This window comes from Fukomys damarensis, unplaced genomic scaffold, assembly GCF_012274545.1.
Source record: "Fukomys damarensis isolate Sample0158 unplaced genomic scaffold, DMR_v1.0_HiC HiC_scaffold_30, whole genome shotgun sequence".
NCBI classification, from domain to species: Eukaryota; Metazoa; Chordata; class Mammalia; order Rodentia; family Bathyergidae; genus Fukomys; species Fukomys damarensis.
Genome location: NW_022900942.1, coordinates 49,411,259 through 49,424,933, shown reverse-complemented (window position 1 = coordinate 49,424,933; position 13,675 = coordinate 49,411,259). Strand labels below are relative to the sequence as shown.

The following is a 13,675-nucleotide window of genomic DNA, read 5'->3' as shown; positions in this document are numbered from 1 at the left end:
TTATCTATTCCAAGTGTCCTGGAGTCTAAGGAAATTTCTTGTAATACCTTTTGTCCCTCCAAAGCCACCACATCATCCTTTCCTTCCATTGGTCACTAAGTTTCTTGAAAGGCTGAAGAAATTTATGACCCCAGTTTTTCTTCTTACGCTGAGCTGCTGGCTCTGCCATACACTCATGAAATACTGCCAGAGATGACAAGTGTCTTTCTCTGGCCAGCTGCAGTTTGCTCTTCTTGTTCGTTACCTGACCCATCCCTTCTTCGCTATCTCATTTGTATTTTATCCTATTTAGTATGAAACCGTCTACCTTAGGAATTCATAGTGCATTTTGAGTTCTTTCCCGGGGCTGCATTTCTGACAGCCCTTCCTCATCTTCCCTCAGCAGCTCATGTCACTGTGTTTGATAAGAAGTATCTGTACTATTTTCTTTTCTAACCACGTACATTCATCTCGATTTTAAAGTGTGACCCATACGCCAAGAACTTCCGAGCCTGACTCTCACTCCCTTCTCCTGATCCCTGGCTCCTATTTCCAAACACTAAACATAACATTCACTATTTTTTATATCTGCTCTTCCTTCTGCCTCCTCTGAAACATCACCACTGTCCCATGGTTTAAAGCCTAAGTGGTGTCATTGACCCTCTTCCTTTATCTTGTCCTGAACTGTTAATTGCACCTGATTTCTCTTCAGCATCCCCCTGCTGCTAGCCCATTGTAGTTTGTATCTCTCAGGAATGCTGCTCAGGAGCTCCTAGCTGGAGCCCTGCTATTCCTTCACCCTATTATCTGCTTTATCTTTCTAATGTGTTTGTTTGGCCATGTGTGTCCCTCACTGCATGCACCAGGGCCTCCTTCTGTCTCCCAGAGGGAAATACAGAGATCTCTTTAGTTCAAACATGCATTGCATAACTGGCCTCAGTTTTTTTTTCCTGTTTTACTTCTTCCTACATCCTGCCCATAATTGGCCTCTTGCAAGAATGTAAATAAAAATATTCTGATCTTCATACCTTGTTATTTAATCACTCTATGAAAGCCCGATCATCCTTCAAAGGTTGACTCGATTCATACCTGTAATTCTCCTTAATTGACTTAGACAGAATTAAGTGCTTCTCCATCTCTACTTTTACCTCATCTATTATTATTATGGCCTACTTGGTGCTTTTGACATTATTTCATAAGTCAGTGCTACACCTTTACCCCCATCAGGCTGATTTCCCTGAGGGTAGTGAGTAGCTGCACGCTGTCATTGGCAGCCCCTGGCACACAACACATCTGCTAGATGTGTTAGAGTTCCCCCAAGACAAAATGACTACTGCGTGATTTTTATAAAGAGAGAAGCTGTAGAAGTGTTCTCATTACTCAACCTTTTATTTTTCAACATCCACAAAAGTATACAAAAAGTGAATTGATTTCATGTTTTCCTTATTAATTGGGAAAAATGATATGGCCACTTTTACTCAGTGTATTACCATTTTCTTTGTAGGAGAGTTTACCCCTGAAATGCAATTACGAATAAGACAAGAAATTGAAAAGGAAAAGAAAACAGAACCTTGGAAAGAAAAATTCTTTGAAAGGTTTTATGGGGAAAAGTAAGTACTAGAGCATTTTTTTTTCTCATTTCTCTTAGAAGGAAATGAAAATGCGATTCTCTGCTTCACATAGCACACTCTTATGCTGTAAAACTTAATAAACCCGTGATAAAAGCCAATAGTCCCTCAGTGTAAGAAATTGCAAGTAAAATTATAGTGGCATATCAGCGCTTAAATTTTTAAAAATGCATTTTCAAGGATTTATAACTGTTCATGAAAATTCATTTTGGACTGAAAATAGCACATGAAATCCTATAGAAGTCAATTTGGGCTTTAATAAGAGAATTTCAGTACAATTCTCCTAGTTTTTAACTGAGTATTTTCATTATTGAATTCTTTAAACATAAGAAATTTTAGGTATACATTTAATTCTTGATTTTTTTCTGAAAATATTGACTGTGCATGTCCATTATAATATTTATTTAGTTCTTGTTTTGGGAGAGCCTGAAGTATTATCCTTCACATTTTCCATCTTCTTTGTCACTTGTAGCTTGTTTTTAATTTATTTTTTGTATATACATGGCTTCTAAAGGAATACCATCCACATTGTCAGCATGATAGTAACTAAACTAACTTGAAAGGAGTTTTTATCTCTGCTTCATGTTTAGCACAGATGTATTTTGCTTGAGCAGGATTAATGTATCAAAGTCAATCTGATCACTGGGGAGAGAGGTGAGACATTTGGGAATTGACTGACAATAATTCTAGGTTCGCCTTAATAGAAGAATTTGTGCTTTGACTCTCACACCCACAACTAGGACTTCAAAGCTGTCACTTTATATAAAAGACACTAAGGTAACAAAACCTGTGCTATTTAATCTCTTCTCACAAAATTTCCCCTGGCAAGGGGTGAAGTGGCACCAAAAGGAGTCTGACAAGACAGTTCTCTGGGAGAAGGAGTCAGATGTTGGAGAAAGCGCTTCCTCTGTGGAGGCCGGCCTTGGCTCACTCTGTGATCAGTAGTGGTGCTCTTAAGTTGTGAGTCCTGTTTTTTTGCTGCACTAGAATTCCCGGATGTGTATGTATGCTTACTTAGGCAAAACTAAGTAGAAATAATTAATGCATTTTCTCAACAATTAATAATGTGGTAAGCTACTTATGTGAGCCATATCACTTAAGCCTGACTACATCAAAACCATCATTGGACACTGTAAAATAGGTGCAAGTTGAGAGAATACTCTTCAGGCATGACATTCATGAATTCACACTCTTAGAAGCTTTCTAGGTCATGCTGAAGCCCAGCGGGGCTAAAAACCTTAAGAGACTCTTTCCTGAGCATGAAGCCGGCTCTTGGTGTTGCTTTGCTGCAACGGCCACTTGCCATTGATGGTCATTCTTGCTTCTCTTTCTGGAGGGAGTGAAGGGGAAGGAACACAGTCTGAGTGGTTTCTGTAAAAAATAAAAACAAAAGCAAACAAACAAACAAACAAAAAACCTAGAGAATCAGACTGAAGACCACTCAAGAAACCTCCCTCCTCTTCTCTCTGAAAGGGAATGTCGGGAACATTCTTTTTTAGTAACAGCAGAAAGAAACTTGAGTTACTTCAGAGCACTGGTCCTTAGTTTCTGTTGAGTGTTCAACCCATTTCACAGTGATACTTATCTGACCTCTCCTCTGTACCAGATACCATTCTCAGTGCCGGCCATGCAGTTGTCTGTCGGCTTCAAGGCTCTGCTCACAGCAAGCCTGCATTATCCAGAGCTTCCCTTCTTTCCACCAAAAGCACTGAGCAAACTCTGCCTGTGATATGTTTCTAAGAGTTGTGCCATGTTTGTTCACTCTTTCCTCTCAATGATCTTGTAAGGTGGGTCTCATTATTTTTATATAGGAAAAGAAAGAAAAAGATTAGGAAACTGGAATATAGAAGCTAAGTAATTTTCCCTGGGTTGCACATTGAGATTAAGTTGATCATTCAAAGTCATAATCTTAAGAAAAAGGCACAAATGCTTACTTTTTTTTCAGTGATGTTGGGAAACTTCAGACTCTCATGAATAGTAGGTTAAAGGCCACTGTCCAGAAGGTGACCACTACAATACTGTGAATAAATGTGATCCCATCACTGCCACCAAGCTCAGGAACAGAATGTTTTTATTCAGGACCCTTTTCTTTCTGTGGCTTATTAATAATTTTTGTTTTGTTTTTTGCCATTCTATCAACAGACTTGTCTCATATTCTTTTCTGTCTTTGATTATATACTGGATAATTGGTGCACTGTGGTCATCTCATTGATTCCTCTCCTTATTTTGTTACTGGTAGATGGCCTTCATTCCCCAGGGTGACAAGTTTTCCCCAGGACCAGACAGTTTTGTCTCGACCTTTTCATTTTTTTAATATTTTCCAAGAATGTTGCCATCCAAATGTCCCTTTTTAAGATCTGACTTGGTTTATTTATTATAATTTTTATTAGGTTAATGTGCTTATAATATAGCACTACTCTGCATTTGTTTTGGTTACTTAGAGATCACTCTCATCCATGTTCTAAGAGTTAAAGTGTTGGTCTGTAAATCTGTGGCCTAGATCTCTGGGATCAGGTTTTCTTTTAGATAGAAAATGGTGTGTTGTGAACATCTTCCTTCTATGTCCGTGCCATCTTAAATATGTGTAAGTATATTTAATGCAGTCTAATTTTATACATACATATCCTTATCTATGTTTATTTAATAATATTGTTAGTAGCTAGCTATTAGAAATTTGCCTGCCAATATCTGGATTTCTGCAAGTTACGTACTTGACTAATATCAATGGTATGTCTACTTGACCCAGCGCCAGAGGACTATCTCTAGCTGGTTATTCTGATTTAAATTTTCTATAATAAAGTTGTTCTACCCCTTTCAATATAGTGTAATTCTAAAGTGTAGCTTAGCTTGATTCCATTGGAAAAAAAAAACTAATCACAACTAATCACGAAGACAGTAATCTCCATTATATTTCCAGAGCCTTCTTGGTTGTAGTAAAGAAGACAGTGATTAAATACCCCCAAAGAACTTTCCCTTTTACTTCCCTTTCATTTTGAGAATTTTATTTAAGTGAAAGTTTGAAGTGGATTTAATTGAGATATTTTCCTGTTTACTTTTAGAGGTGTATTTCTTCACTTAAAAGTGTTTCTATTAATGTTCTCTCTTGTTCTTATTTTGACATTGCCTGTACCCTATTTATTTTCACTGAGAATAGCATATTTCTCTACTGTTTGATGCTGATGTCATATCTGAATATGACAAAAAAAGGTGACTTACAGTAATTAATTAATTAATTGTAATTTCAATATCCTGGCTTGTAATTCTGAGTAGCTTTGCTACAGACCTGAACTGGATTGTTCTTTAACCCCTGACTGGACCATTTCTTGATTTTCTTCACTATTTTGTGTAACATCTTTACAGTAAGCAATCTACACAAATATATTAGAGATTATTTCTTCACAGAAATGTAAGCTGATAGAATAACTTTGATAAACCCAATTGTTTTATTCTTTAGTAGAATTTCCCTATTACATTATATGCTAGTTGCTGCAATAAAGGTTACTGAATAATATTTCTTGGATTAATTTCAGAGATTAAGAGAGTCAAAGTTTAGAAGACACTTCAGTTTTACAGTTTGTTATTTGTTTGTTTGTTGTTTGAGATAGGGTCTTGCGACGCAGTTCAGGCTAGGCAGGCTTGAAGCCACTATGTAGCGCAAGCTGGCCTCGAACTTGCAGTGACCTCCTGCCTCAGTCTCCTGAGTTCTGGGATTACAGGCGTGTACCACCATGCCTGGCATCAGTTTTAGAATTTGATGTATTTCATTAATTTACCATTAATCTTAATTATTTGACTCTTTACAGCCCCTGAAGTCTCTATCAGTTTCTGTCTTGAGGGTATCTTTCTACTTTCTGACTTAAAAATTTTTTTTCGATCTTTCATTTAAATAGTTCTTTTGTTTTACTGCCCATATTTTCTGATCTTTTATTTGAAATTTTCTTATTCTCTACTAATACTTGGTAGATTAGGGTTTATGTCTCCTTGTCTAGAAAATAAAAATCTATACCTTCCTTAACCAAAAATAGTGGAGAAATTACATCATCATAAAATGTTTTACATAAAGTCACCATGTTACATAGTGATAAGATTAGTGTGATTCATTATCTTCTATCGAACATTATATTTGTAAGTGATCCAAGTTGTGGCTTTAAGGCTTTGTAGTTGAGCAATAATTTAATGTCTCTAATTTCTGTTTAGGCTGGGCTTGTCAAGAGAGGAATCCATGAAGCTCACTTCTGGACCAAACAATGATGGAGCCGAAGGTAGTTCCTCATGCGGGACCTCTGGCCCTCCAGGTTCTTCTGCACAGGCCCCTGTGGAAGAACAACAGCCCAAAAGCATGAAAAATACCACTTCTCCAGAGCCCAATTTCTGTGCTACACTTTGTCCGATGATAGAAGTTCCCACTAAAGATGCAATGGCAGAATCAGAGGATGTCTTGATCCCTGAGGAATCTGTGATTCAGGAGGAAATTGCAGAAGAGGTAGAGACTAGTATTTGTGAATGTCAAAATGAACATCACAAGAGTATACCTGAATTTTCTGAGGAATCTGAAAGTCCAACCACCTCTCATGAAGAGCCCCAATTAGCACCTCCAGAGGATAACTTGGAATCCTGTGTTATGATGAATGACGTTTTAGAAACTTTGCCTCATATTGAAGTTAAGATAGAAGAGAAATCGGAATCACCCCAGGAAGACATGTCAGTTGTTATCGATCATATAGAAGCCTGTGACTCTCTTGATCCTTCTGCTTCATCTGTGACTCATATCAGTGACGCAGAACATAAGGAACCAGAAACTTCAGTAGAGACCAATAGTCCAAAATTAAAAACAGGATCATCTTCTCTAGAAGACCAATTTCCAAATGAAGGAATTGCCATAGACATGGAGCTCCAGAGTGATCCTGATGAACAGCTTTCTGAAAATGCTTGCATCTCTGAAACCTCCTACTCTTCCGAGAGCCCAGAGGGAGGCTGTGCTAGCCTCCCATCTCCAGGAGGAGAGACCCAATCTCCATCTGAAGAATCATGTACTCCAGCCTCCCTGGAGACAACGTTTTGTTCTGAGGTCTCCAGCACTGAAAACACAGACAAATATAATCAGAGAAATGCCACTGATGAAAACCTTCATGCATCTTTGATGTCAGAAATATCTCCAATATCCACATCGCCTGAAATATCAGAAGCATCTCTTATGTCTAACTTACCACTAACCTCTGAAGCATCACCAGTATCCAACTTACCTTTAACTTCAGACACATCACCGATGTCTGATTTACCTTTGACATCAGATACTTCTTCAATGTCTTCCGTACTTCTCACCTCTGAGACTACTTTTGTATCCAGTTTGCCACTTCCTTCAGAAACATCTCCAATTTCTAATTCTTCCATGAATGATAGAATGTTACATCAACAAAGAAAGTCACCTTCTGTGTCTGAAGAGTCACTCTCTCCACAGAAAGATGAACCTTCTGCCCCTGCCAAATCCCTGGGAGAGAACCTCATCTCCCAGCAGAAGCCTCTCTCCAATACTCCTGAACCCATCAAAATGAGTTCTTCTGCCATTGCTCCTGAAGCGTTTCCATCTGAAGAACTGCACAGTAAGACCCTGAGTCAGCAGCCTTGTAAATCACATATTGAGATTGAAAAGCCCTATCCTCCATCCATTGCAGAACTTCCTTCTACAGAAATGATGAAAGTTAAAAATCACAGTGTCCTGCAAAGAACAGAAAAGAAAGGGGTATCTTCACCATTGGAATTGTCTGTCTTTTCTGAAGATGCAGAGAGTAAGGGAAATGAGCTTCCATCAGCTAAATTGCAGGACAAACAGTATGTCTCATCAACCGAAAAGGCTTCGTTTTCAGAAGGTTTGAGAAATAAAACACATAAGCAAGGGAACTCACAGAATCGCTTGGAGACCTCACATACTTCCAAGTCATCAGAACCCTCCAAGTCACCTGATTGCATAAGAAATGAAAGTAGAGAATCAGAGATATCAAAGAGGAAAACTGCAGAGCAGCATAGCTTTGGAATCTGTAAGGAAAAGAGAGCTAGGATAGAGGATGATCAGTCAACCCGGAATATATCATCTAGTAGCCCACCTGAGAAAGAACAGCCTCCAAGAGAAGAACCTAGGGTGCCCCCTCTCAAGGTATGGTATTTTAAAAGGTAGATCCACAGATGGGCTTCCCCCATTCGGAAACCAAACTTGCAAGAATAAATTGGAATTTTCTCTTTCTAAATTTTATATAGCAATTTATATTCTAATTTGAATTCATCTGGTTTAATACAAAAGGATTGTAAACTACACATTACATTCGTAAGAAGTTCAGATATGTGCCTATATTTAGACATCGATATTTAAGTAAAAACAAGAGGGCTTGAAAGAGCACAGAGACCACTAAGGCACTAGGATTTTAGAATTTCCAAGTTGCAAAAGAGATCTGTATAACTTGGAAAAGTGTGAAAGATAATTCAGTGACCTATGGAAAATGTAGAATGCCTAGGAAAAATACTTAAAACTCAGAAGTCAGCACTACAGAGGCAAGGGTACATATTCCTTCATTTTTCTAGAAACATTCTGCACCACAGTTACTTAACAGAAAGAACACTGGGACATGGCTGATCATAGAGCCACATCAAATATTTTCTGAATAAACTAATAAAATTAGGAGCTCTGAGAGAGGATGTTGTAGATATACAGGTGTACAGATGCTATATTTTTGTGTCCAAGATTATTAAAGAGATGTCTAACATCACACAATAATGAAAAACATCCTATTTATATGCTTCCTATGATCCTGGGTATATTTTAACTCTGAAAACAAACCTGTTATATAAATTGGATCTGCCTAAGTAAACTAAAAATTAAGGTTAATTCAAAAGAATCCCTTTCTTTAATTTTTTAACCTCTGTCATTTTTCTTTTTGATACTTTTATCTAAGCATAATAGAAATTATTATTGTACAAGGTAGAATATTCCCCCATGATGGAATTGGTCTAGAATTATAAATATCTCAGGCTTCTAAAAGTATCCTTACTTTGCTTTCACATACATACGTGTATTTTATAGATGACATATGAACTCTGCAAAGGTGGCTATTAAGAGTTAGGGCTGTAGTTATTCCATTTAATAGAGCAGTGCCTATTAAGTAAGATTCTAGATATGTAAAATATCAACATCAATTTCAATTAAAAACCCATCTATGTCTTAATTTCTGAACCATGAGAAGAAAAAAAAAAGATGTATCTTTTTAAGTGAAATATTTTAAACATACCATCTTAGATGTTGGGTTAAAAACTGATTTTAAAAGCAAGATGCACTTTAATGATAGATAAAATTGGATAGATAGATAACATAGATGCTAAACACATATTTGATGGTTGACCTTTGAACTTTTAAAGAGATTTGGGATTAATATTTTTAGTGTTTTACACAAGGGGAATATTTAAAAGGAAAAATTGAATATCCTTACCAAATTCATCTCTTCTTGGTCACAGATTAGAGGGCAGGCTTTATAAGTAGTTTGAAAATGAAAAATGATACAGCTCAGAAAGATAATCTCGTCTATCAGATTTCCAAAACATAATTCTAAATTAAAATGATCCTGCAGTCTGCATTGTTGTGTGAATGTACATGTGTTGGGAAGAGAGCTATTTGCTAGGAACGGTTTATTCCACATGGGAGTAAAGGGAAGCTGCGCGCCTGTCCATAGGCCTGACTTTGGAACCCGCAGTCGCTCTGTCACCGACTTGTTATGTGACTCCCTGGCGAACTGCTTGACTTCCACAGGCTCGATTTTTTCAACTATAGCATGAAGATTTTAATTAAGATCCTTTTAGCTCCACAAACCTACAACTCTAAGTCTGCTTGTGGTGACTGAGGCAGTGGGAGTGAAACTATGGCACATGTGGTATTTGCTTTCCTTTTAAGAGGAAAAGATGTTAATGTATGAGCTGTGTTTCTAAACTAAAACCACAGTGTTCAGGTTTAATTGTAGTGTCGGTACTTTGAGATAAGTAAGTGGATTTGGGGTTGCAGTTTGGGCACTCATCCCTAAGAGGTTCGCCGTCACTGAACGAGATAGCGCACCACAGCACTCCTGTGGGACGCTGGGTGTTGGGACTTAAGCCTTATACATTTGGGGGTGACTCTGTGAGTCTCTTCATTAGCATGATGTGGTGAATAGTGTAGACTGGACATGTGGGAAATTTAGCGGATGGTGAGTTACCAGTATCAGAAGAAACTGCCCAGCCCACACGTTCTTTGAAAGGCAGAAAATCAGAATTGCCCTTGCTTTTATGAAAATATAATGATAATGTAATCCCTTTGGAAAATAGAGCACTCTCACAAATACAGCCTCATTCCATCTTTATAACAGCTCTGTGAAGGAAATAGACCAGAAATAACTCATTTCATTTTACAACTGAGTTTACAAACTCATATAATGTGCTCATACATATAAAGCAGCACGTTAGTTGGGGCTGGAGTACATCAAACCTGCCCAGTCTCGGGGCCAAGGTTACTAGAGAAACTGAGGTACACAGTAGTTTTTCTAGGATAATAAGGTAACTAGGGAAAGCCAAGATGAAAATTGTAATTTTCCATCTTTTGGGGCAGGGCTTTTTTCTTTGGTTCAGATTAACACTGATAAACTCAAATAGTGCAAATATTTTTCATTCCAGCAACAAGGATAATTTAAATATGAAGTATCTCTAAGTCTTTTTTGCTAACTACATTTTAAGAAGCCTAGATTTTGTTCCCATATGTATAAAGCCTCAAGATGCTTTATTCCCATGCAAGTGAAGTCACTGTTCCATGTTTTTTTATAGGAAAAAAAAACCCTTTATTTTCACATTCTTGCTATATTTTTTTATTTTCTGTCCTCAACACCCATTCAGGAATTAAGCTAAGGTTCATCCCAAATGATGAGAGAAGGCAGCTTGTCTTCCCTTTGTGTTATAGCATCCCATGTGTCTCCTAGGCAGTCACATATAGAAGCTTTAATCTTTCCATCCTCTCCTTCTTTTAGATCCAGCTTTCCAAAATTGGGCCACCTTTTATCATCAAGAGCCAACCAGTGTCCAAAGCAGAGTCTCGAGCATCCACTAGCAGCACCTCTGTCAGTGGGGGGAGGAACACCGGAGCCAGGACCCTGGCAGACATCAAAGCTCGTGCCCAACAAGCCCGTGCCCAACGTGAGGCTGCTGCAGCTGCTGCTGTAGCGGCTGCAGCCAGCATTGTCTCTGGAGCCATGGGGAGCCCAGGAGAAGGTGGGAAGGCAAGAACTCTGGCACACATCAAGGAACAAACCAAGGCTAAGCTCTTTGCAAAGCATCAAGCACGAGCCCACCTCTTCCAGACCCCTAAAGAGACGCGATTACCTCCTCTCAGCTCCAAGGAAGGGCCTCCAAACTTGGAAGTCTCTTCTACTCCTGAAACAAAGATGGAAGGTTCTACTGGTGTCATTATTGTCAATCCAAACTGCAGATCTCCTAGCAACAAGTCTGCGCACCTCCGCGAGTCCACCACTGTATTACAGCAGTCTCTTAACCCCACTCAACTTCCAGAAACTGCCACTGATTTATCTGTGCATAGTTCTGATGAAAACATACCTGTGTCACATTTATCTGAGAAAATTATTTCATCTACCTCTTCTGAAAATAGCAGTGTGCCCATGCTTTTTAATAAAAATTCTGTCCCCGTGTCTGTTTGCAACACTGCTATGTCGGGAGCAATTAAAGAACATCCCTTTGTGAGTTCTGTTGACAAATCCTCTGTTCTAATGTCTGTTGACAGTGCAAACACTACAATTTCTGCTTGTAATATAAGTATGTTAAAAACCATCCAGGGAACTGACACTCCATGCATAGCCATTATACCAAAATGTATTGAAAGCTCTCCTATTCCGGCCACTACAGAGGGCGCCGGCATGTCGAGCCCCATGGATGATAAGCCGTTGCTAGTACCAAGCAGCAGTGCCACTAACTTAGTCTCCAGTCACTACACCTCTGTGCCAACTCCCTCTCTTGGAAGTACTTTGCCAAACCATCTCTCCACTAGCTCTATCTTGATTCCCCCATCGGGAATGAACAGATTTCCTTCTGAGAAGATAGCCATGCCTGGGAGTGAAGAGCAGGCCACCGTATCCATGGGTACCACTGTGAGAGCAGCCCTGAGCTGCAGTGATTCAGTGGTGGTCACAGACTCCCTGGTTGCACGCCCACCTGTCGCAATGTTTACTGGAAATATGCTAACTATAAACTCTTACGAGAGTCCTCCCAAATTAAGTGCTGAAAGCTTGGACAAACCTTCAGGGCCTCGAAACAGGGCAGACAATTCTGGAAAACCTCAGCAGACACCAGGGGGCTTTACACCAGCAGCCATAAACAGATCGATTCCCTGTAAAGTCATTGTTGACCACAGCACCACGCTGACCTCCAGTTTGTCTCTGACTGTCTCCATTGAAAGTACAGAAGCCAGCTTGGACCTCCAGAGCAGGTCAGTGAGGACAGAAGTATCTATTCAGCCCGTGGCGTGCCCTCAGGTGTCTGTTATTAGCAGGCCTGAGTCAGTGGCGACAGAGAGCATAGATCACAGTTCTGGTTTCATTGCTGCCTCTGTAGCCAAACAAGACTGTAAAACCTTGCAGGTCCCCTGCACCAGTCTCCGAGAATTACCCCTTGTTCCGGATAAATTAAACGAGGTGACTGCTCCTAGTCATAGCTTTGCTGAGCAGGCGTGTAACCCAGCTACTTTCAAAAGTGAAGCAGACACAACCTGTAGCAATCAGTATAACGCAGGAAACCGGATTTGCTGGAATGATGATGCCATGAGGAGCACAGGGCAGCCTCTGGTTACTCACTCGGGTTCAAGCAAGCAGAAAGAATACGCTGAGCAGAGTTGCCCAAAGGCCATCAAAACCGAGCACACCAGCTACTCCCACGGGTCGGAACTTCACCCCAGGAATCTCATAGCCAATGTCAGTCTTCCTGTGAAGGCCGAACCTCATGAAGTAGACAAGGGCTTTAGGATGGAGACTGAAGACTTCACTGGCCCTGAGCTGCCTCCCCCAGCTGCAGAAGTGGTCTCCAGTGTGCAACAAACACAGAACGTGAAAGCTTCCACCTCGAGTCCCATGGAAGAGGCTATTTCCTTGGCTCCAGACACCCTGAAAAGAGTTCCGAGTGCAGGAAGCTCAAGCTGTCGCCTGTCGTCCGTGGAGGCTAACAATCCACTGGTGACACAGTTACTGCAGGGCAACCTGCCTCTGGAGAAAGTGTTGCCGCAGCCCAGGTTGGGAGCCAAGCTCGAAATCAACAGGCTTCCTCTGCCCCTTCAAGCTACCTCAGTGGGTAAAACAGCACCAGAGAGGAGCGTTGCTGAAATGCCGTCCAGCTCTCCAAATCCAGATGGCAAGGGCTACTTGGCAGGGATGCTGGTGCCAACACAGATGAGAAAGCGAGAAAACCACCCCAAGAAGAGAGTAGCCAGGACTGTGGGGGACCACACTCAAATTAAGTGTGAACCGGGGAAATTGTTGGTGGACCCAGATGTTAAAGGAGTACCGTGTGTCATCAACTCCGGCATTAGCCAGCTAGGACACAGCCAGACGTTTAAGCAAGAGTGGCTGAACAAGCACTCCATGCAGAACAGAATTGTGCACAGCCCTGAGGTCAAACAGCAAAAGCGGCTGCTGCCCGCCTGCAGCTTCCAGCAGAGCCTGTTTCATGTGGACAGAAATGGCAGCTTCCACCCTGATGCTGGTACCTCACACAGACAGCAGTTTTACCAAATGCCTCTGGCTGCCCGGGGCCCCGTGCCCACGGCAGCTCTACTACAGACGCCTTCCAAGACCCCAGTGGGCTGTAATGCATTTGCCTTCAATAGGCATCTTGAACAGAAGGGACTAGGAGAAGTTAGTCTTCCATCAGCACCTCACCAGCTAAGGCTAGCCAACATGTTGTCCCCGAACTTGCCCATAAAAGAAGGCGATGAGGTGGGAGGCGCCATGCACACAATGTCCAGCAAAGCACTCGTGCATCCTCCGCTGCCCCCACCGCCCCCT

General features: G+C 40.6%; 1 protein-coding gene and 1 non-coding gene across 2 annotated transcripts in view; both read left to right on the top strand.

Moving 5' to 3' along the window:
* Asxl3 (ASXL transcriptional regulator 3) overlaps nt 1-13,675 on the top strand; it is a 134,887-nt gene that overhangs the window by 115,951 nt on the left and 5,261 nt on the right. The window contains exons 11-13 of the mRNA XM_033757482.1: nt 1,484-1,589; nt 5,805-7,758; nt 10,640-13,674. Coding sequence (XP_033613373.1) covers nt 1,484-1,589; nt 5,805-7,758; nt 10,640-13,674 — 5,095 coding nt within the window. The remainder of the gene's footprint in view (nt 1-1,483; nt 1,590-5,804; nt 7,759-10,639; nt 13,675) is intronic.
* Nucleotides 2,760-2,976, top strand: LOC117283819. The gene has a single exon (XR_004514839.1). It is a non-coding gene; the product is annotated as a small nucleolar RNA U3 (small nucleolar RNA).